We start from the raw sequence: 22,087 nt of genomic DNA, 5'->3' as shown, positions 1-22,087 counted from the left end.
GGTATAGTGTTGACTGTTCTCAATTAATGTCTCGATTTGATCGCTATCAACTTCAACTGGTCTACCCGACCGTGGAGCATCGTCCAGTGAGAAATCTCCAGCACGAAACTTCACAAACCATTTCTGACACGTTCGATCACTCACAGCACCTTCTCCAACCACTGCACAAATCTTTTTTTGCATTTCAGTTGCGTTTTTACCTTTCTTGAAATAATAAAGCATAATATGCCGAAAATGTTGCTTTTTTCCTTCCATCTTCAATATTAAAATGGCTGCACAAAAATTCACCAATTTTGATAAGTCTTTTTTTATTTTTTTAAGAATTTATTTATTTTTGGCTGCGTTGGGTCTTCGTTACTACACGCAGTCTTTCTCTAGTTGCGGCGAGAGGGGGCTACTCTTCGTTGAGGTGCGTGGGTTTCTTATCACGGTGGCTTCTCTTGCTGCAGAGCACGGGCTTTAGGCACACAGGCTTCAGTAGTTGTGGCACACAGGCTCAGTAGTTGTGGCTCGCGGGCTCTAGAGCGCAGGCTCAGTAGTTGTGGCACATGGATTCAGTAGCTCCGTGGCATGTGGGATCTTCCCGGACCAGGGATAGAACCCATGTCCCCTGCGTTGGCAGGTGGTTTCTTAACTACTGCGCCATAAAGGAAGTCCTGATAAGTCTTTTTTTAAATGTACGCTGATATGACAACTGTCACATACAATCTAACAAAATTGTTTTGAATGAAGTTAAAAACAACTAAGTGCTACTAGAGCCATCTTGCAGAAAAAACCGAACGAACCTTTTGGCCAGCCCAATACCATATGCATTTGTCTTTCACAGGCAAGTTGATAGTTTCCTGAATAGGGTACATTACAGTACCCACAATAAATTCAAAGTTGGCCCATGTTTCCCTAATAAAACGTGGTGGGTCAAAAAAACAATTCTCACTCTCTGAGACGAGGAGCAGAAAGAATAGAGCTTATTTCTTTAAAAATGAAGGTCCAGTTAAGAGACTCAACAGCTAAATATTGAATAAAGAACTAAACTTTAAATACATATATTTCTAGTCCAGTGCTTTTTCTGACAATGTTTTAAGTGCAAAGGAATATAAGTGAAATTCTCACCAGGGAAGCCCGGTTCAGCGGTTTTTTGGACAGATTTCTTAGGAATTTTTCTATAGATCATATCACCTGTAAGCAGATATTTTTTTTCTTCTTCCTATCTGTATGCCTTTTATTTCTAAAAATCAGGTTTTTAAAATAATTAAAAATGGATGTTAGATTTTGGCAAATGTTTTCTCTTTACCTAGATGATTATGATTTTCTCACTGTTAATTTCGTAAAATACACTAATTGATTTTCTAATGTTAATTCAACCTTGCATTCCTGAAATAAGCCCACGTGGTCATGGTATGCTATACATTCAACATACTGGAGTCAATCTGATAATATTTTGTACCATTTGCATTCATGCTTAATAGTGTGTAGTTTTCTGGTAATGTGTTGCTTGGTTTCAGAATCAGGGTAATGCTGGCCTTCATAAAATGCATTGGGAAAATGCTCCTACTTTCTGGAATAGTTTTTATATACTTATTATTATTTTTTCCTTAAATAGTCATGATTGAAGCTATTTGGGCTTTGAGTTTTCATTGTAGAATGGTTTTAAACTGCAAGTTGAATTTCTTAAATAGATGTAGGGCTCTTTAGGCTATTTATTCTTAGAGTTTTAGTAGCTGGTGTTTTTCAAAGAATGTGCTCTTTTTTATCAAATTTATTGGCATAAAACTGTTCATTATGCTCCCTTATTGTCCTGTTATGGTATGTAGCAATTGCACTGATATCCTCTCTTTCATTCCTGATACTGCTAATTCAATTTCCTTTTTCTTAATCCTTTCAGCTACAGTTCTCCTTTTAAAAAATTTTTTTTCGATAAACCAGTATAAGCTTTCATTGATTAATGTTTTCTGTTTATTTTTGCTCTTATATTTATCATTTTTCTGCCATCTAATTTGGGTTTAATTTGTTCTAATGTCTTTAGCTTCCTAAAGGTGAGAGTTTGGGCTTAGACCTTTTTTGTTTAATAACGTAACTTTGTAAAGCTAAAAACAGACTTAGCTATACTCCATACAATTTTTATGTGTTTTCATTTTTATTTAATTTAAAAGATTTTCTAATTTTGTCTGTGATTTCCTCTTTGACTTATGGGCTATTTAGAAGTGTGTTGTTAACTTTTCACTTATTTGGGGAATGTCAAGATATCCTGTGTTACTGAATTCTAATTCTAATTCAATTCCATTGTGTTCTTAAAATATATTCTGTATGATTTCAAACTTTTAAAGTTTATTAAGATGTTTTATGGTCCAGAATATGATGCTATCTTGATATAATTCCACATGAACTTCAAAAGAAAAGGGTGTTTTATATTTATTTACTGAAAATTTCTTGAACTCTTCATTCCTTTGGTAGAGCCATGTTTCCATCTACTATGATTTTTCTGTTTGAAGAACATTTCTACTACCGTAAACCTGCTGGCAACCAATTCCTTAAGCTTGTTTTTCTGATAATGTTTATTTTGTCTTCATTTCTGAAGGGTATTTCACTGGTTATAGAATATTAAATTGATAGGTTTTTTTTTTCCCCTTCCAGCATTTTAAAGACATTATTTTTATTGTCTTCTGTCTTACAACATCTCTGACAATCCATCTGCTGTGATTCGTTCCAGTGTTCCTCTGTATACTATGTGTTTTCTTGTCTCTTTGCTTTTGCTGGTTAATTTTAAGTTCTCTTAACCACCAGTTTTAAGAAATTTGACAATGATGTCCCTTGATTTCTGTATGTTTGTGTATCCTGCTTGGGATTTGTGGGACTTCATGGATCTATGGGCTGATAACTTTCATTAAGTGTGAAAAAGTTCTGAGGATTATTTCTTCAAATATTTTTTATTCCTCCTTATAAGACTCAGATCCTATGTATGATGGCCCTGCTGATACTGTATCACAGGTCACTGAAATTCTATTCATTTTATATCACTTTTTTCCCCCCACTTCTACACTTCTTTTCAGATAGATTTTATTAGTATTTCTGCAAGTTCAAAGATCTTTTCTTCTGTAGTGTCTAATCTGCTGTTATCCCATTCAGTGAAATTTTCATTTCAGATATTTATCACCTAAAGAAGTTAACATTAGATTTTAAAAATATCTTCCATTTTTACTATTCGCTATATTCATATTTTCCTTTAAATTCTCAAAGATAGCTGTTTTAATGTACTTGTTTGTTAATTCCATCACATGTTATTTCTGTGGCAGTTCCCACTGACTGATTTTTACTCCACTAAGTCATACTTTCTTGCTTCTTGGCATGTCTATTAATTTTTGATTGGATGCTGGACACTGTAATGATACACTGTTAAATGCTCAGATTTTGCTGTCTTCCTTTTGTTAACATGTTAAGTTGGAGAAATTGAATATACATAGTTTCTGGTTGATTTATTTGCCTTTCAATTGCAAAATAAAGGCTGCCATTCCTGGGCTGCTGGAGTAAATAAGAATGCTAGGTCAACCAAGATGGTGGATACATTGATCAAGAAAAACTTAGCTTTATACTGAACGGAAATTAAGCTTGCCTTTGGCTCTGCAAGGCAACTGGGGGCGTGACCAACCTACAACAAATTTTAATTAATTTTTTTCTTTGTCTCACAGGCAATATAAATCTGCATGAGAGACAGAAGGTGAGTATGAGCTTGTGTTCAGAAACTCGTTTTTCTGCTCCACCCAAAGCTAAAACTGAAACAAGGATCTAGCTTCTGTGATAGATGTGTTTCTATTTGCTCTTACACTGGTGTCACCATTAAGGAGTTACACATCTATGCAGGGAAATCTGATGTGAACTTCTGTCTGCTGGAGTTCTAGGCTTCGTCCTTTGTCTCTTATACCTGAATGCGTTCCAATAACCAGGCTCTATACCACCAGGACTCAAGCAGATGTTAAGTAGCTCTAATGCTCTTTATGTGTGTTGAATCAAGCTTTCTGAAAGTTTCTGGTTTTCTATTTACGCATTTCAAAGTTCAGCAAATGTTTTAAGAAATGTTTTCCACATTTTATGTAGTGCTTTTAGTTCTTGGTACCAAGAAGTTTGTTTGCTCTGCACATCTAATCTACCACACTACTGGAAATAAAGAGGTCTAATCTATTCCAATACTACCTAAATTCTAACAGTCCCCTTTCCTCATCTCAAGCCTCCAAATTGCTCTAACTTTACCTCTACCTGCAAACTGTTTTAAAAAATCTTTTCCCCAGGACTTCCCTGGTGGAGCAGTGGTTAAGAATCTGCCTGCCAATGCAGGGGACACGGGTTTGAGCCCTGGTCCGAGAAGATCCTACATGCTGTGGAGCAACTAAGCCTGTGAGCCACAACTACTAAGCCTGCGCTCTAGAGCCCGCGAGCCACAACTACTGAAGCTCGCATGCCTAGAGCCCGTGCTCCGCAAGAAGAGACGCCACTGCAATGAGAAGCCCGTGCTCCACAACAAAGAATAGCCCCTGCTTGCCACAACTAGAGAAAGCCCGTGTGCAGCAGCGAAGACTGAACGCAGCCAAAAAAACCAAAAACCACTTTTCCCCAATCATTTCACACTTTCTGTCCAAATCTTTCTTGACCTCTTTATTACGTCTGACATTAAGAGACTTCTATGACATGTACTCTTTACCTTTTTTATTAAAAAACTATTTAAGGGCTTCCCTGGTGGCGCAGTGGTTGAGAGTCCGCCTGCCGATGCAGGGGACATGGGTTCGTGCCCCGGTCCGGGAAGATCCCACATGCCGCGGAGCGGCTGGGCCCGTAAGCCATGGCTGCTGAGCCTGCGCGTCCGGAGCCTGTGCTCCGCAACGGAAGAGGCCACAACAGTGAGAGGCCCGCGTACCGCCAAAAAACGAACAAACAAACAAAAAAACTTTAAAAATTTTATGTCATTCACTGACATCTTTTCATCCACTTGCCTCTCAAATCTAATGTATCTTAAATCTCCAACTCTGTCATCTTTTCAAATTACACTTTCTCCCTGGGCCTCATTCACTGCCAAATTCAAGTTTATCTACATACTGCTAGATGTGTATCTCTACCATAGGTGTCATAAACTATAAACCACACCGTCCAAATGGCTATCTAACATCTCTACCTCAATAGCCCAAAGACAGCTCAAATTTAATATATCCAAACCTGAAGCCATTATCTACTGTCTTCACACATTTCTCTTGCCACAGTCCATTCTCCATATTGTAATGTTTTACATTTTTCTAAAATGCCTATGTGGCAGACTATATTATCATTCATAAATATTTGCTGTTCCTCCCTTGATAGGATTATACTTCCCATACTTCCTTGACATAAGACTTAACCATGTGACTTGCATTGGCACTGAAATGTGAGAAGTAACATATGTTACTTCTGGGCAGAAATTTTAAGAGCTAGTTAGTGCTTCACTGTGGCCTTTTACTCTGTTTCATAAGACAAGCAACATTCCAGATAGATAGAGGCTGCTCCATCAGACAGGTTACTAGAGGGAAGACAATATGGAGCAGACCCGTCATGGTCATACAGCATGAATAAAAAATAAAGCCTTTGTTGTTTTCAGTCACTGAAATTTTGGGATTTTTTTTAGCACTGCAAAATCTAGCCTATTCTCAATGATACAATATATGAAATAATTTTCACCTTCCCTGTTCAAAATCCTTCAATGGCTCCCAACTGCATCTACAATAAAGTTTCAATTCCCTCAAATAAAAAAGTACACCATATCTGATATAGTCCATTATTACTTTTACAACTTCGTGTCCTTGTCCCACCTGTCTACTCAAATTATAGTAGTATATATGTCACATTTTCAGTATGTCAGTGGTTAGTGCTTGAGTTCCTCTGTGTGTCATAACATTTTGTATACTGGCCTGTTATAGAATTTAACATACTTTTTAAGTGGTGAATATATCCAAATCCTTGAGGACAGGAACCTTATCTTATTCATATTTGTATCCTCAGTGCTCTGTATATACAGTTACCCTAAATAAATAGTTTACTAAAGTAAAACATTTTGGTGATTTTCTTCATAGATATGTCTCTTATTGAAATCTCATTCATTTTTTCGGGGGTTGGCAAACTTCTTCTATAAGAAGAGAGATAGTAAATATTTTAGGTTTTTGAGGACACACACAATTTCTCGCGTATAATTTTTTTCTTTTCCTTTAAAAAAACAGAAACAAAAACCAACCCTTTAAAAATGTAAAATCAATTCTTAGCTTGAAGGCTGCACAAAAAAGAGGCCTTGGACAACATTTAGTCCACAGGCTATGGTTTGCTGAACCCTGGTCTAGGCTGACACCATCAAAATTAGTCAGTCATTGCATTAGTCAGTGTAAATACAAAGTACTATGAGAGACAAAACTACCATTGCTATTTGAATTCCACTGTACCTTTGGCACAATGGTACTAATAAAAAGCTTCAAATATGGTGAAGATAATCATCAAATAAAAATTAAACAAATTTACCACAGTGATACAATTTGACAGTGAGCCCTTGAGTACTGATGAAGAAATTAAATTTTCTAACCATAAGTCGTAAGTGATCTCCTAATTAAAACCACATGGACAGAAAGCTAAGGAATGATATGTGACTTCCTTGCTAAAACTTTCAAAGGCTTCTAAGTGTTATCAATAAGGCTTTACATGACTGGTCCCTACCTGCCCTTCCAGCCTCATATTCAGTCACTGCCTTAACTCCAACCACACTGGCTCTTTTTTTTTTTTTCCACACTGGCTCTTTTATTTAATTTCTTGAACTCTCTATTCTCCCCTTTACATATATTACTCCCACTACTGGGAATGAAACTACCACTCCCCATTTCTCCTGATAATACTGATAAATTAAAAATGATGTCCTACTCTCCAATCCCTGGTAAAGGCAGAAGATATATATCATTATTATTATTATTTTGGTAAACGCACATACTATCAGTAAAAATAAAACTGAGAGTACAACCTAAATCTAAGTATAAAGTGTACAGATATGTTATACTGTATGAAGAAGTTATATATATTTAAAATATATAAACATTTAAAAAGTTGATTAGAAATAAATATTAATAGAGGTTCTTCTTACAACCTCAGATTGTTTTACATATCTCAAAGATTTGTAAATGCTACTGGAAACTATTACTTTACTAAATAATTTTATATATATCTAAGTCTTTATTAAATAGCTCTAATCTACACTCCCTTATTACACTACATGCCCCATTACCTCAATTCAACTTTCAAAATCTGTACTTTTGTGTGCGCCTACCCTTCTACCTATTCATTTTGAATTATCCCTTCTGAACTATATTAAAATCACTATACCTCTACAAACCTTCAGTTACAGGATAAATTACGTACTAGGGATGTAAGTACAACATGATAAGTAAAATTAACACTGCCGTATATTATATATTAAAGTTGTTAAGAGAGTAAATCCTAAGTTCTCATCACAAGGAAAAAGAAATGTTTTTTTTTTCCTTTTACTTTATATCTATATGAGATGATGGATGTTCAGTAAACTTATTGTGGTAATCATTTCATGATATAAGTAAGTCAAATCATTATGCTGTACACCTTATACAGTGCTGTATGTCAATTATATCTCAATAAAACTGGAAGAAAAAACAAAATCACTATACCTCATGGAGTATGCTTAACTGGACATGAAAGAGGTAAAAGGTGAACACTTTTATTGTTTCAATATACATTATTATTCTCACATCTCAGGACCACTTTTGTTTGTTTTTTCTAAATATTATACTGCAAGCTAATAAATTGTAATCTACAATGTAAAGCTATTATAAGGGAGTTCCCTGGTGGTCTAGAGGTTAGGATTTGGCGTTTTCACTGCCGTGGCCCAGGTTTAATCCCTAGTCAGGGAACTGAGATCTCACAAGCCATCCGGCACGGCCAAAGAAAAAAATCTATTTTAAGTCTGTTCACAAGTAACGGTTGGGAAATTATCTTCAAAGTCTGTTAAAACAAATAGCACTTGCCTGTCGAAGAAGTACTCTCAGATGAAGACCTCTTTCGTGTAGGGCTACAGTTTGTGCTCTCTGATGGTCGCTGGGAAGACTTATCTGAAGTTGGCTGGGAACCTGGAGAGACAGGAAAAGACAGAAATCATAGGAAAATCCAAGTCTAAAAATAAAGTTAAACCATTCTGTGTTAGAACTGTAATATTTTAGCTGTTGCCACTGCCATTCTCTGTAATAATATGACTTTGAAGCTGACAATAAGAGGACATTAAGCGAAGGACAAATGACACTAGATGTTGCGGACAGAATTCCACAGGTCTCATACATAATTTCTCCTGTTACATTAACAGAGGAAAAACTAGTTTTAGTGGAAGAATGAAAAAAATATATGATTTAGTTTTTACATATTATACTATGAAACATATTATTAAGATATTTATTGATAAAAATTACTAGAAATAATATAATAAACCTGCTCTTGATTATTGACTCAAATTCATCATATAAACTGACAAAACCTACAATGCAATTAATTAGGAACTGATGTGAGAAAAGCAGGTCCGACCTGCGCATTTTACTTAATAGAATCAAAGATGAAAATTAAAAGAGATGAACCTTAAATCCATACATTCCATATAATCCAGAGAACACTCTGAAAGAATTTATTACTTTATACATGGAATAGAATAAGCCTCCTTTAACGCTTATTTAAAGTTCCTTGGTTGTATACATAGAAGTTCATGAAGACAAAGAAACTCCATTTCCTTTAAAAAAAAAAAAGTCTCATACTCTTACCAAAACCTCAAATAAATGCAGAATAATTTAACACAACTCTTATTCAAGGGAAAAGTATGTCATTCAGGAAAGACTATTTCCTGAATAAAATATACTTGGCTCTGATATTAGACTCCTTATACCCTAAAAAGCCAGCTGTTGAGAATACATAATGAATGTCAACCGGTTTGTCAAAAAACTAGTAGCACTCTGAAATGTTCGCTCTTAACTTGAAAAACATTACAAATAAAAAGCCTTACATATAAACTGGAGGCCCAAAAGGTACCATAAATCAAATACTTGAAGATGAGATTTTTTAAAGTTCTGCCTCTAAATGAGAGTTAACTCCTTAATGAACGGACTGACTGAAGGACAACTTGGGGACAGAAGAACTCAATGGAGCTAAGCTTCTAATATTTCCCTTAATAGTAAACCATGAGCTTTCTTTTAATCATGCAGTATCTTAAATCACATCACTGTAAATACTCTTTTAGCAGGCTCTTTTAGCACTGATTAGGTGAGATATAAGACTATGTGTTGCCATTCAAGAGTAACAAATTAGATTTGGGGGAAATTGATGTGATAGTACCTCCTACTTTGGAAACACAGTGATGACTACAGTAAGATATAATTAAGAAGCAAGACTGTTTATTGTTGAATCTTAAAAACAGATACAAAAGGGATTTTAAAAACCAACAGTAAAATAAATCCCCCTAGAGTGTGGTTCAGATAAGATTTCCATTAAAGAGCTAAATACCACAATAAAATAGCTAAGAAGTAAAAGCCCAGGCATCAGTGAAGATATAACTTTAAGTATTAATACTGAAAAATTCATATACTGAACAGATAAATATTTCCTACTCAGACACACAGCCAAGACAGAAGACAACAGTGGCCAAGAAGCTTGAGACATCACTGAACTCCCTTTACCATTACTCTCCTGACTAATGGACAAACAATCTTAGATTAAGAACTAGGGAAAGAAGGGGTTGGAGAGCACTTTTTATAAAGTCTTCTCTCTCAGCCATAAACTAACATTTATTGACTACAGTTTATATGTTTGGCACTATGCTAGACAATGTGGAGGTGGGGGGAGGGAGAGACAAAAACAGTATAATAGTTTCTGCCCTCAAGGAGCTTATTTAGGGTCTTGTATGTTATCATGTATTACACTTCAGGTGGCATTTGTGCCATCCATTCTTGAGCTCCGTCTTCAGTTTCTAGGCTATTTGGCAACGTTTCCCAAATTTCTTGGTCATCTTCAAGAAAGTCTTGATGAAGGCTTCAACTATACCTTTGATCATCAGGATATCCTGAGAATCACCCTGCCTGGCCTCACCCACCTCAGGGTAAAAGAGGGTACAGGCACTTTCTTCAAAGCTCCTTCTTTTGGTGGCATCTGGAGCTGCAGAGGAGGCAGTGGGAGGTGGAATGGGGGTCAGATCCCCGGAGATCGTTATTGGCAGCTTTGTACAGCAATTCCTGAGAAACTGAAACAATTGAGAGAGAGATGGCTTAGCTCACTTAGCTTCTGAGCCATTTTTCATTTCCTGAAAGTAATGGAGGCCAGCAGCCTATTCTTAGGATGTAATAGGAAACTGGAATAAAACTTCATTCAGGAGGGTTCTCTTTTTTCATTTCAAAAAGTCCGTTTGAATTCCCTGTTCATACAGAGCAGAGTTGTTCTTAACAATTTTCCATATTTAAGGGGGAATAAAGTTGTATCCCTAAGATACAGACCTCTAGGGCTTGATAATCAGCAGATCTAGACCTTTATTTCACTTAAAAACATTGCTTATAGGAACAGTAAGAGGATGAGGATACCTGAAAAAAAAAAAACATTAACTAATGATGTAAAGCAACCAAGTTTAAGACTGGAAAATGATGATATAAACTCATATGCAAGAGGTAATAATCTGTTAAAGATGTTCAAAAACATGTTAAAACTGGCCTAATAGCAGAAATCATATGAAATCAGCAAACACTATCTCTAACACTACCAGAAACATACTGTTTTATAAGTGCCATTATGCAACTGGGTGGATGGGGAAGAACAAGATATTGCCCAGAGAACTAGCATGTCCATTTCAAAAGAGACCATATATTTATGCTTCAAAACCTAAAACAGAATGCAATGCAGAGTTGAGTGTAGTGATGTTAGGTACATGAACTATGGAGTAAGGTATCCTGAGTTTGATTCCTGGCTCTGCTATGAAACATATTCAAATGTATACAAGTAAACATATTCGAATGTTGGTTTAATAAAGGACTCTTAACTAACATGGTTGTTGTGAGTTCCAAAATGAGGTAATATAAAAAATTCAAAAGGTTTTCATAAATGTTATACTATTATACATAAATTGGCTCCTTAGGTTTATCACAGAATTTTTAGACCCTAAATACTTAATCATGTCACTGACATGCACAGGCAACCATTCAATATTAAAATAAAAATTAAAAAAGGACAGGGACTGGAACTAATCTAGAATATCAAGCATTTATCTTAAACATAAAGAAGTACTAGTAAAATAAGTACCTCTAATTAAGAAGTACTATTAAGATAGGTACCTCCAAGGCTGGTAGGTAACTACAAAGGTTAGAAAAAACTCCTCTAAAGTGAATCTTCTAATTCACTGACTCTTCATCATAGCTTCTCCAGGGTTGGGATTATGCTCTGGATTATATCAATAAAATAAGATGTGCCCAAATGATGAGTCAGAACCAGAAAGTGTTTAGTTCTCTGTTCAGCTCTGTACCAGGGGAAAAAGTAGTTTTCTGCTTCCACTGTTTGGCTCTTTGGTTCTTCTAAATCATGGCTGATTCCTTAAGGGAGTTACTGCTTTGTTACTGTCTCCATCATGTGATGAATGTTTGTTCATGTGTAATCAGTGGTCATTTTATGATGAGACGAGATCGGGCGTGTTCAGGGTGGTATGGCCGCAGCATCAGTGGTCATTTTAGATCTGCCTGGAGGGATATGTGAAGACTCTCCACTCCTCGTAAGACAGGAAGTTTGTATGTATTCCAATTCAAGAAAATCTGATACTTCCTCAAAGAATATACACAGAGAACACATACAATTCTAAGTATCAGAGAGTTCCCATTGAAATGAGTTCCCATTTCTCATTTCAATACAGTATTAAAGCTGAATAATTAAGTACTTCAGAATAAACAGAGAATATTAATGGGAATCCCTCCATTCAGTATTTGGTAGAAATCCTACTGAATGTCTCATCACACAGATGACAGCTTCAGAAACATGTTTAGAAATTCTATACATATAAATGCAGGAAACAGAACTTAGAGATAAGTTACAAAAGAAGTACTGGACTTTAACATAAATGTAAGGTGATTACCACAAGTAAATTCTTTTTCCTCAGTTGAGGCCTTCATGTAAAAATGAAGGCAGACTACTACTAAGGAGGGAAACTGAAAAAAGAGAATACCATTAATTGGGATAATAAAGAGGGAATTAAGAGTAAAAAAAAAAAACCTGGAAATGTAAGGGAGCCTTGGAAGTGGTTTTGATTGTAGGATCTCTGCGTTTTTATTTGGCCATTTATTGGATGAGCTTTTTAAAGAGAAAAACAGGTTTTAGGGAAACATTTGTGTCAAATTAGACAAAGAGGAGGAAAGATGGTACTTTTAGAGCAAAACCATAAGATGAAACCATGGATAAGAATGTCAGAAAGTTGAGAAAACAAAAAAGAACATAACTAGGTTTAAAAGGGATAAGAATCTGGAAATCTTTATATTATACACAAAAATGGGTGGAAACCAAAAAGCTCTTCTGAAGTTGATTTGTCACAAGAGATGTTGATTGATGTCTATAGAGGAGGAACAGAAACAAATCTAAGATAAAAAAGAAATAGTACATTTACAGATGCCTGGGTGTGAGGACAGTCATATGGGCAAAGATATCAGCATAAATAGAGAAAATTCCCACTGATAATAGTGTGGGGGAGAGGTGGAAGACATCACAAAGAAAACACTGGAAAAGATTCAACCTAACTACTTCACTGAAGCCCTGAGTATCCTAGGCTAAAAAACGAGGAATTTCCAAATGTAAATTAGCAAAAGAACACAGTGAATGAAACCAACAACTGGTTGGATAAAACATGCATTTCTTTAGTCTAAATCCACTATTAAAACTTTAATAACAATACATTTATGAGTTTTGGTTACACCCTGTTGGGAGTTCAACACTGAAGACCCAAGGAACTAGGAAATGGTTTGAATGAGCAAATTGTCTGATGTTTCTAATGCTATAAATATCTTTGGGTAAGCTATGGAAAAACAGATTAAGTATGCTAGACTTGGAAAGACACTGTTAATCAGTTCACAGATGATATAAATTTATTTTAAAATAACACATTTAAAACTAATTTCTAACATTTAAATTGCTCCTTCCCACCCAAACTAAAGCATGTTACAAAATTTTAAGAAATTCCTCTTCTTTTATTATTTATAAGTCAAGACTACTGGCAATGTTTGTTAAAAAGTGACTGAATCAAAACTGGTTATAATTAAAATGGATACCATAGTAAAATAATGTGAACGTAAAACATCAACTATGTGGAAATCTTTGATCAAGTTTTTTTGTTTCCAGATCTAAGTTCTGAATCCTCTGCTATAGTTCACAGATCATAAGAGCTCTGGAAGCTTCTTCTGAATGAGCTGAATGCTGAGATAAAAACTGGTTCCTCGATAAAAACAGCTGTTTCCAATTGTGGGAAATATATTTACTGAAAGCAATACATTTCATCTGACTCACCAATTAAATGCAGTACAAGAATGATTCAGAGACTGTGATGGTGATTTTGAAGCTAAAAAGCCTGTGTTTTTCTCCTTCCAATCAGGGTATTTCTCATACCGCCCAAATCAGATAATTCGCTGAAATGGAATTCCTCTGGAAATTCCCAGAACTGCACTAACCACCACAATAAATTTTCTGATTTCATGTCCACACGGTCACACTTCACTTACGGGTGTATCTTACACACCACCCTAGAGAAATTGTCAGAAATCAGAAAATTCTGATCAATGCTTACATTCTTCAGTTAAAAATAAAATAAGACTCAGTATACTGTGCTTCAACCATTATGCTTCTACTATAGTGAATAAACTTTTTCCAAACAAAAGGAAGATTTAGCCCTAATTTTTTCTTGGGGGACAAGATAACTGTTTACATAGATATATAACTTTTTTTAATTCTATAATTTGTAAGCTATAAATGCAAAATACTCCACGTGACTGCTCTCCCCATTTTTGAAATCAGGTTGCAGGTTCTGGCACGTGCAGCTAGACATGAATTGAAAATGCTGAAAAGCAGGGATGGAGAATCTGACACTCCAGGTCAGAAACTCTTCCTCACCAGTCCTATTACATGTCTACTTAACAAAGACACTTAAATAAATAGAATTAGTTATCAGAATTGGGTGAAACCAGAAAACCTGGCCTCATTTAAGAGTATAATTTTATTAGCATGAAGCTGATTTTAGACTGTTAGTATATAACAGTATAGAAGAGAATATAAGTTAAAAAATAAGCTATCACTTATAAAATGATAAAATGCACAATTACTTATAAAATGACTAGACCAGTTTTCTTTTTAAAGCTTTATGAGATTTAATCCAAAACTGCTGCAGTGATTAAGTCAGTTTGATTTCCCCACATATGAAACAAGGAGAGAAAAGGTTAAATGCCTTGTTCCGGACAACATATCTATCATTTCTGCCTGTGCCCCTGATCTATCTTCCTCAAATTTACATCAACATAATTTATCAAACATGCCTGTTTTATTCCAACTAACACTTATGATAAATCTACTCAATGCAAACAGTAAAGAATATTTAAAATTTTTTCCTTAATCAGTTATCAGTTTGAGATTGGTTTCACTTGACAATTAGTACGCTGCTTTTTAAAAAAAAACTAACCTGATTGTTTTGGAATAATTTTAAATTTACAGAAAAGTTGCAAAGACAGTACAGAGCAAAAATTCTCATATACCCTTTACCCAACTTTCCTTAATGTTAATGTCTTACTTAACTATGGTACATTTGACAAAACTATGAAGTTAACATCAGTATAATTTTTCTACTCATGTCCTTTTCCTGTTCCAGGTTACAATCTGGATATCACATTGTATTTAGTTGTCAAGTCTCCTTAATTTTCTCTGATCTGTGATGGTTTCTCAAGCTTTCCTTGTTTTTCCATGTCTTTGATACTCCTGAGGAGTATGAGTATTAGCCAGGATTTTTATACAATGTTCTGTCCACATTGGCTAGGTATTTTATACAATGTTCTGTCCACTCCCCTTTTTTTGATGTTTTCTTATGATTACACTGGGGTTATGGGTTTTTGGAATGAACACCACAGGAATGAAGTTCCCTTCTAATCACATTATATCAGAGGGTACATATTACCATTGTGATTCATCACTGGTGAAATTATACTTTCACTTGGTTTAAGGTGCTGTCTGCTAGGCCTCTTCACTGTAAAGTTAGTACTTTTCCCATTCCATACTCTGTTCTTTGGAATTAGGTCACTAAGTCCAGCCCATATTCAGGAAAAGGGGAATTAAGTTCCACTTCCTTGAAGGGGATAGTCTACATACATTATTTGGAATTCTTCTGTAAGGATGATTTGTCCCTTTCCTCTTAAACTGTTCCAGCTTTGGCCACTGGCCAGCTGTTTCAGGATAATAATGTCCCGAAGGTAACTGACAATTTTGGAGTACATGGTATACTAAATAGTTTTTTGGACATTTTAACAGGAAAGCAATTTATGTATAATGAATCTATCTCCAAGTTATGTATGGAAAAATTATCAACTGAAGACTGAGGTCAATTTAAGATAACATGAAATTTAGTTATGCTTTTTATACTTTAAGAAGGAAAACTATGTGACACTGAAACAATTACAGATCTAGAAGATGCAGTTATTTCCTTGACAGAATACAAAATTATAAGGGAAGAGCACATAATAAACCAGTCAGAAATGCTACAAAATTTAAAGCTGTAAGAACTTTAAAGCTGTAAGAATTTTAATCACCTGCATTTCCTTATTATTTCCCATTCATTCCTTAACCTCCAGAAATCTAACAATTACCACTGTGGAAATCGCTCTTAGATCACAAAAGATAATCTGCTAAAGCAAACTGTCTACTTTCAGTCCTTATCTAAATGATCTCTGTAGCACCTGACACTCTTGACTACAAACTCCCTTAGGAAACCCAGTGTGTCTACCCTACATATTATCATTCCTTCTCTTATTTCCTTCCCTTAAACAACCACTTATCTAAAACTTTTACCTTCAGGTTTGATTTCTTTTGAGCTACAGATCCATATATCCACATATCCCACTAAACAGCATGAAACTCCATTTTCCATCTCCAGTCGCCACCTTTCACTTAATCACATCACCATTCAACCAACTGCCCAAGAGAGGTATCTTGGAGACATGCTAAAATCTTCCTTCTTTTTTTTTTGCCAAACGCGGCCCTCTCACTGTTGTGGCCTCTCCCACTGAGGAGCACAGGCGCTCCGGATGCGCAGGCTCAGTGGCCGTGGCTCACGGGCCCAGCCGCTCTGCAGCATGTGGGATCTTCCCAGACCGGGGCACAAACCCATGTCCCCTGCATCGGCAGGCGGACTCTCAACCACTGCGCCACCAGGGAAGCCCTTCCCTCTTTCTTCACCTCTTTGAAAAATCTATTTCTTTGGAATATTGTTTTCTCTATCACTACCTTAGTTCAGGCCCCCATAATATTTTGCTGAGACAATATCCAAACTGGTCCAACTGATCTTTCTCTAATCCATCTATCATAGTGCTATCCATATAATCTTAGCAAATCATTCTGCTTTAAAACCCTTAACTTCCCACTGCCTATAGGGTAAACTCCAAACTCCTTGGCATTCTATATAAACAAGAGGCTTTATGATCTGTCCCCCGGCTATCTTTCCAACCTCATCTCCTGGTCCCATATCAGGCTATTTACAGTTACCTAAGTATAGTATCATGTCTCCAAAACCCTAAAAAGCCTATTTCTCTATAAGAAATAGTCTTCACCCTCTATTCTTTGCACACTAAACTCAAAACGCCTTCCTGGCTCCTTTTAAGTGAGTCCCTCTCTTCTCTGCTCCCCAAAACACACTGTATCTCAATTTTAGGAGCTATCTATCAGTAACTATTTGGATACATGTTTATGTACTCCACTTAACTATAAATTCCTTGAAGGCAGAAATTATATCTTATTCCTTTTGTTTGTATTCCTTGTACCCGGCAAACAACAGATACAAAATAACTAAAGGGACAGCGCCCATCATAACAGTTAAGATTGAAAAATCAAGTTCATAAAGCTTTGCCTAAACAAGACAAATTCTGATCTTGAAAGTGACCAAATTAGAAGATATCCCATGATTTAGCACTATTTTCTTATTATTTTCCTTAACTAAAAATCTTTTTCTCAACTGGTTTTATGTGGATAGGTAAGCCAATTTTCATGTCTATCTGAAAAAAATTCCTATTAGAAAATCAAGACACATTTCTACCTACGTATCAAAAGAGTAACTGTGAAGAAGACAGAGAGATTCCAAGTTACAGATCAATTAACAAAACAAATTAGACTTGTGATATAATGAAGAATATACCTGATGTCTGATTCCTGGCACAGAACTTCAAAAACCTTGAAATTTCCTGATAGCAGTGTCTTTGTTATGCCAAAGAGGTGACTTAAGGTGAACCCTAAGATTCCCTCAGGATGGAGGCTGGTCACTAGAGACCAACCACATGATTAGAGAGCTGAAACTTTGGGTGAGCCCAATCTACAGAGGGTGGAGATGGACCTGAGATTGAATTCAATCACATGGCCAATGATTTAATCAATCACACCTATATAGTGAAGCCCCAATCAAAATTCTGGACACAGAGGCCTGGTGAAGCTTCTTGGTTGGTGAACACAATGATGTGCTGGGAGCATGACACACCCAGATTCCACAGAGAGGGTATGGAAGCTCTGTGTCCCCTTTCCCGCCCCAGCTATTGCCCTATGCATCTCTTCAATTCCTGATCTGTATCCTTTATAATATAACTGTAATTGTAATTATAGTGGTTTCAGTAAGTTCTATGAGCCATTCTACCAAATTATCAAAACTGAGGGGTTGTGGTAGCCCCTAAACTTGTAGCAAGCTGGGCAGAAGTGTGGGTGGATTGGGGACACTGAAACTTGCCACTGGCATCTTAAGTGGGGGCAGTCTTCAAAAAACTTTGCTCTTAACTTGTAGGGTCTTCTCTAACTCCAGGTAGTTAGTATCAGAATTGATCTAAATTGTAGGAAACTCAGTTCGTGACAAAGGATTGGTGTCAGAACAGTGACTTCGGAGAGGTCTTAATGTTTTTGTATGTTATATTTTTAAAGGAAGGGACAAAAAAAGGTTCTTATTCATAAAGCAGGTATTTCTGCATATGCTAGCTTTCCCTGCTATCTCATTCTCCAAGGTCCCTGAAACCAGATTCAGATTCATCCCTTCCACCCTGACTCCTATAAATGGCCTCTTGGGTGACGTTAATGTCCATGTAGATGATACATTCAACAACCTAAGCTGTCATTTCACTTTACCTTCACCTCAATTCCCCCACTTCTTATAAGCTCCTTCTCACAACTCTTAAATTAGGGGCCTCAGACTCAATATTCCTTGGAGCCAGATAAATCTCTTAAATATTTGAACTGGGCCAGATATAACACACAACAGGACACTGTGAGGACTGAGGAAAACTGAAGAACGTATGTCCCAACTAAAGACTTGGGGAGGGGGGAGGGGCGGCCACTACTGAGACCCAACCTTGATGTCATCCAGGAAATACGGATTAACTGTTGTCAGATGTTCTGATTTCTTTTCAAAGAAAAGCAGAATTCTGCATGCTTGTGTGAAATCTCCAGATTTTTAAATTTTAGCAATTAAAAAAACAAACTGTAGAAATCATCACAAAGGGTCATATATAAACCAAAGGCTGATGGTTTTTAATCACTACTTTAAATACTGAAATTCCTCAAAGCTGTCCAAGGCTCTTTTCTTTTCTCACTTTATATTCTCTGTAGGGAAATACCATCTCTCTCACGACGACAGGTAGATAGATAAACAGAGGATTCATAGATGTATAGTCTATTTTGTTAGAATGTTTCTGTAGAGTGAAACAGCTCACATACAACTGATAAATAGAATACCAGAATGACATGGAGTTCATATGTGATTTTTCAGAGTACATTAATGTTTTGAAGCACCAAGTTAGCAGCTAAACAAAGGATACTCTAACACAAACTAAATGCAGTAAACCACTGAACAATGTAGTTCTGTTCAGAATGCCCATTCACCCTCTTGGCTACAAATGGTCACAGATTTTCCTACAAGTGCTCATTGTGTGGTTCCCCCAACCTTCATGAGAAAGAGACAAATAAGGACAATAAACCAGAACCAGCTATATCTGGCATCACTTCATATTTATGATATGCTTTGTGTCTACAACTGAGCAGCTTCAACCCTTCTTTGTATCTGTTTCTATCAGGCTACCTTCATCTTCTCCTAAAGAGTCCTATGTTTATTGTAGTATTTCTTTACTTATTAAACAATTTAACATGTATTTTTACCTGCTGCTGGTATTTTCTAGAATGACTGTTTTTCTTGGTGCTCTGGTTACAAAGTTTCAGAGGTTTTGAGAGCCTGTTCCCAACTCTATCTTTTCCAGACATCCTTTTATTTTTAGTGAATAATATCACCAAAGTTTTTCAAAACCTCATAGTGAAATGCCCTTATCTCTAGCCCAAACATCTCTCTTGAGCTCCAGAACTAGATACCCAAATGTCTGCTCAACATCACCACCTGAAGTTTCTAAAGGCATCTCAAGGTTTATATATATTAAAAAGCAAACTTGTACTCTCCCCAAATCTCTCCTCCTCTAGTCTTCTCTGTATCAGTACACTGCACCATGAACCTCTCAAATATTCATGAAGGAGTCTGCCAACACCCTTAAGTATCATCATTTTATCTAGACTACTGCAATTGTCTACTAATTGGTTTCCCTGTAGCTATTTTTGTCCTCTACAATTCAATGTTCACACGTGAGCTAGAACAATCTTTTAAAATGTAAATTTAAAATCAATACTTCTGTCTTTTTGCTTAGTATAAAATCCAAAATCTTTTAACATGTGGTCTGTCTTCTTTCTTTCACCACAATTCTCTCACCATTCTCTCTCTTGTATTCCCTCTCCTACCACAATGAACCTTCTGAGCGCTCCCCTGCTTTTCTAACATCTAAGCTCCTTTCCAGTTCAGGATCCTCCAAAGTGCTCTTCACCCAATCCTCAGCTTGGAAGCTTGGTGGTTTCACATCCTTAAATTGCAACTTTTTATCCTTGGACCATAACTAATAACTCTATCTAAATAGGCACCCCTCTCCCCTTAGTTATGTACCCTAACACTTATATTAATTAATTTGATAGCATTTTTATCAATTATGCCATTATTTATGTGCTTACCACTCTATAGTTTGTCTTCCTTCACCAAGCTGAAAGTTAATGAGGCCAGATATGTCTTTGCTCTCTACTATATACCAGTGACTAGAAGAATGCTAGATGTTTTGGAATTCAATAAATAAATGAATGAGTGAATGAATGAGTAAATGAGTAAGTGGAATTCTGTTCACCTAGCTAACTACTGCTCATCCTTCATTCAAGTTAACTGTCTAGGGTCACTTTCTCAGGGAAGCCTTCCTGAGTTTAGGCCCCCATTTCATACTCCCATAGAACCCTGGACTTTAAATACATATATATACCATTTGTCACAACTTTTATGACATTTAATGTGCAATTTTTTTTATTACTCATCTCCTCCAATATTAAGATCCATGAGAACAATGAACCTGTGTGCTTTGTTCCCTATTATATCACAAGGGCCCACAAAGTACAATGTCTGGCTGACAGTAGGTATTCAATGACTGCTGTTGATTAAATGTTTGTCAAAAAATTTGTTGAATGAACCTAATTAGAGCTTAGGATTTTTTCCTTCTTTATTACATTGTTAAAAACTAAAGAATGCTCAGCTCCACCAAGATAGCTTTTATTTTTCAAAAGTTCACAAAAAATTAAAATCAGGAAAAAAAACCTCTTCTCTTTGAGGGGTTTATCATTTCCTCTAATGCACAAGTTTTTAATATTTGGGGGGAATAATATCAATTAACATTTGTGTGCTTACTATGTGCAAATCATTTTAATAAACACTATAATCTCATTTACTGTTTATAATAACCCTACTAATCCCATTTTATAGGAAGGGATATTGAGGCTTACAGAGTTTACTTGGAGAATCTGAAAAAATATATGCATTTTCTCCTAAAAATACACACAAGCATACATACACATAATTTTACTTACAACATCAGAGATTTTATGGACTTTCTAGAGTTAATTTACAAACCCGTAGGGTTGAGATCTCTGATAAAGAACTTCTGACTTAGCGATATCTTATACATGAATAGGCAATGCTTCCTTTTTCTTGTTTTCTATCTTCTTTTCAATTCTTTTTTTTTTTTTTTTTTTTTTTGCGGTACGCGGGCCTCTCTCTGGTATGGCCTCTCCCGTTGCGGAGCACAGGCTCTGGACGCGCAGGCTCAGCGGCCATGGCTCACGGGCCTAGCTGCTCCACGGCATGTAGGATCTTCCCAGACCGGGGCACGAACCCGTGTCCCCTGCATCGGCAGGCGGACTCTCAACCACTGTGCCACCAGGGAAGCCCCATATCTTCTTTTCAATTCTTAAAAGACACTTTCTAGACATTACAAACGCATTACCTAAATTTGCTTTATGTCATTTTATTAAACCTAAGCAGCTTTTATGAAGATACCTAAAGGTACTCTGAAAAATGAAGTCCCACTAAATATTGAGTTAAATTTTACAAAGTTGATAATTTTGTTTGTTTTTGGCTGCACCACATGGCTTGTGGGATCTTAGTTTCCCAACCAGGGATTGAACCCAGGCCTGCAGCAGTGAAGGCGTAGAGTCCTAACCACTGGACCGCCAGGGAATTCCCACAAGTTGATAGTTTTGACTGTTTAGATTTTTATTATGAGACACACAGAGTTAACAACATATTCTTCCTGTAACATAGAAACACTTATAAACTGGATCAGTATATATTAAAAATCCTGCATAGGTATTAACAGGTATCCACAACACTAAATCAACTATACTTCAATAAAATTAAAAAAAAACACCCAGATATCTATGAGCCATT

General features: G+C 36.1%; 1 protein-coding gene across 5 annotated transcripts in view; it reads right to left on the bottom strand.

Moving 5' to 3' along the window:
- Window positions 1-22,087, bottom strand: part of ASH1L (ASH1 like histone lysine methyltransferase) — a 216,842-nt gene that overhangs the window by 128,683 nt on the left and 66,072 nt on the right. For all 5 annotated transcript variants that reach the window (XM_089913940.1, XM_030759569.2, XM_030759568.2 and 2 more), the window contains one exon: window positions 8,046-8,147. In XM_089913940.1, the coding sequence (XP_089770066.1) occupies window positions 8,046-8,147 (102 nt within the window). The remainder of the gene's footprint in view (window positions 1-8,045; window positions 8,148-22,087) is intronic.

This window comes from Delphinapterus leucas, chromosome 1 (assembly GCF_059928025.1).
Source record: "Delphinapterus leucas isolate spDelLeu-1000000601 "Yukka" chromosome 1, BTC_Dleu_Yukka2, whole genome shotgun sequence".
NCBI classification, from domain to species: domain Eukaryota; kingdom Metazoa; phylum Chordata; class Mammalia; order Artiodactyla; family Monodontidae; genus Delphinapterus; species Delphinapterus leucas.
Note: the sequence above shows the minus strand (reverse complement) of the source record. Positions and strands in the feature narration are given on the sequence as shown.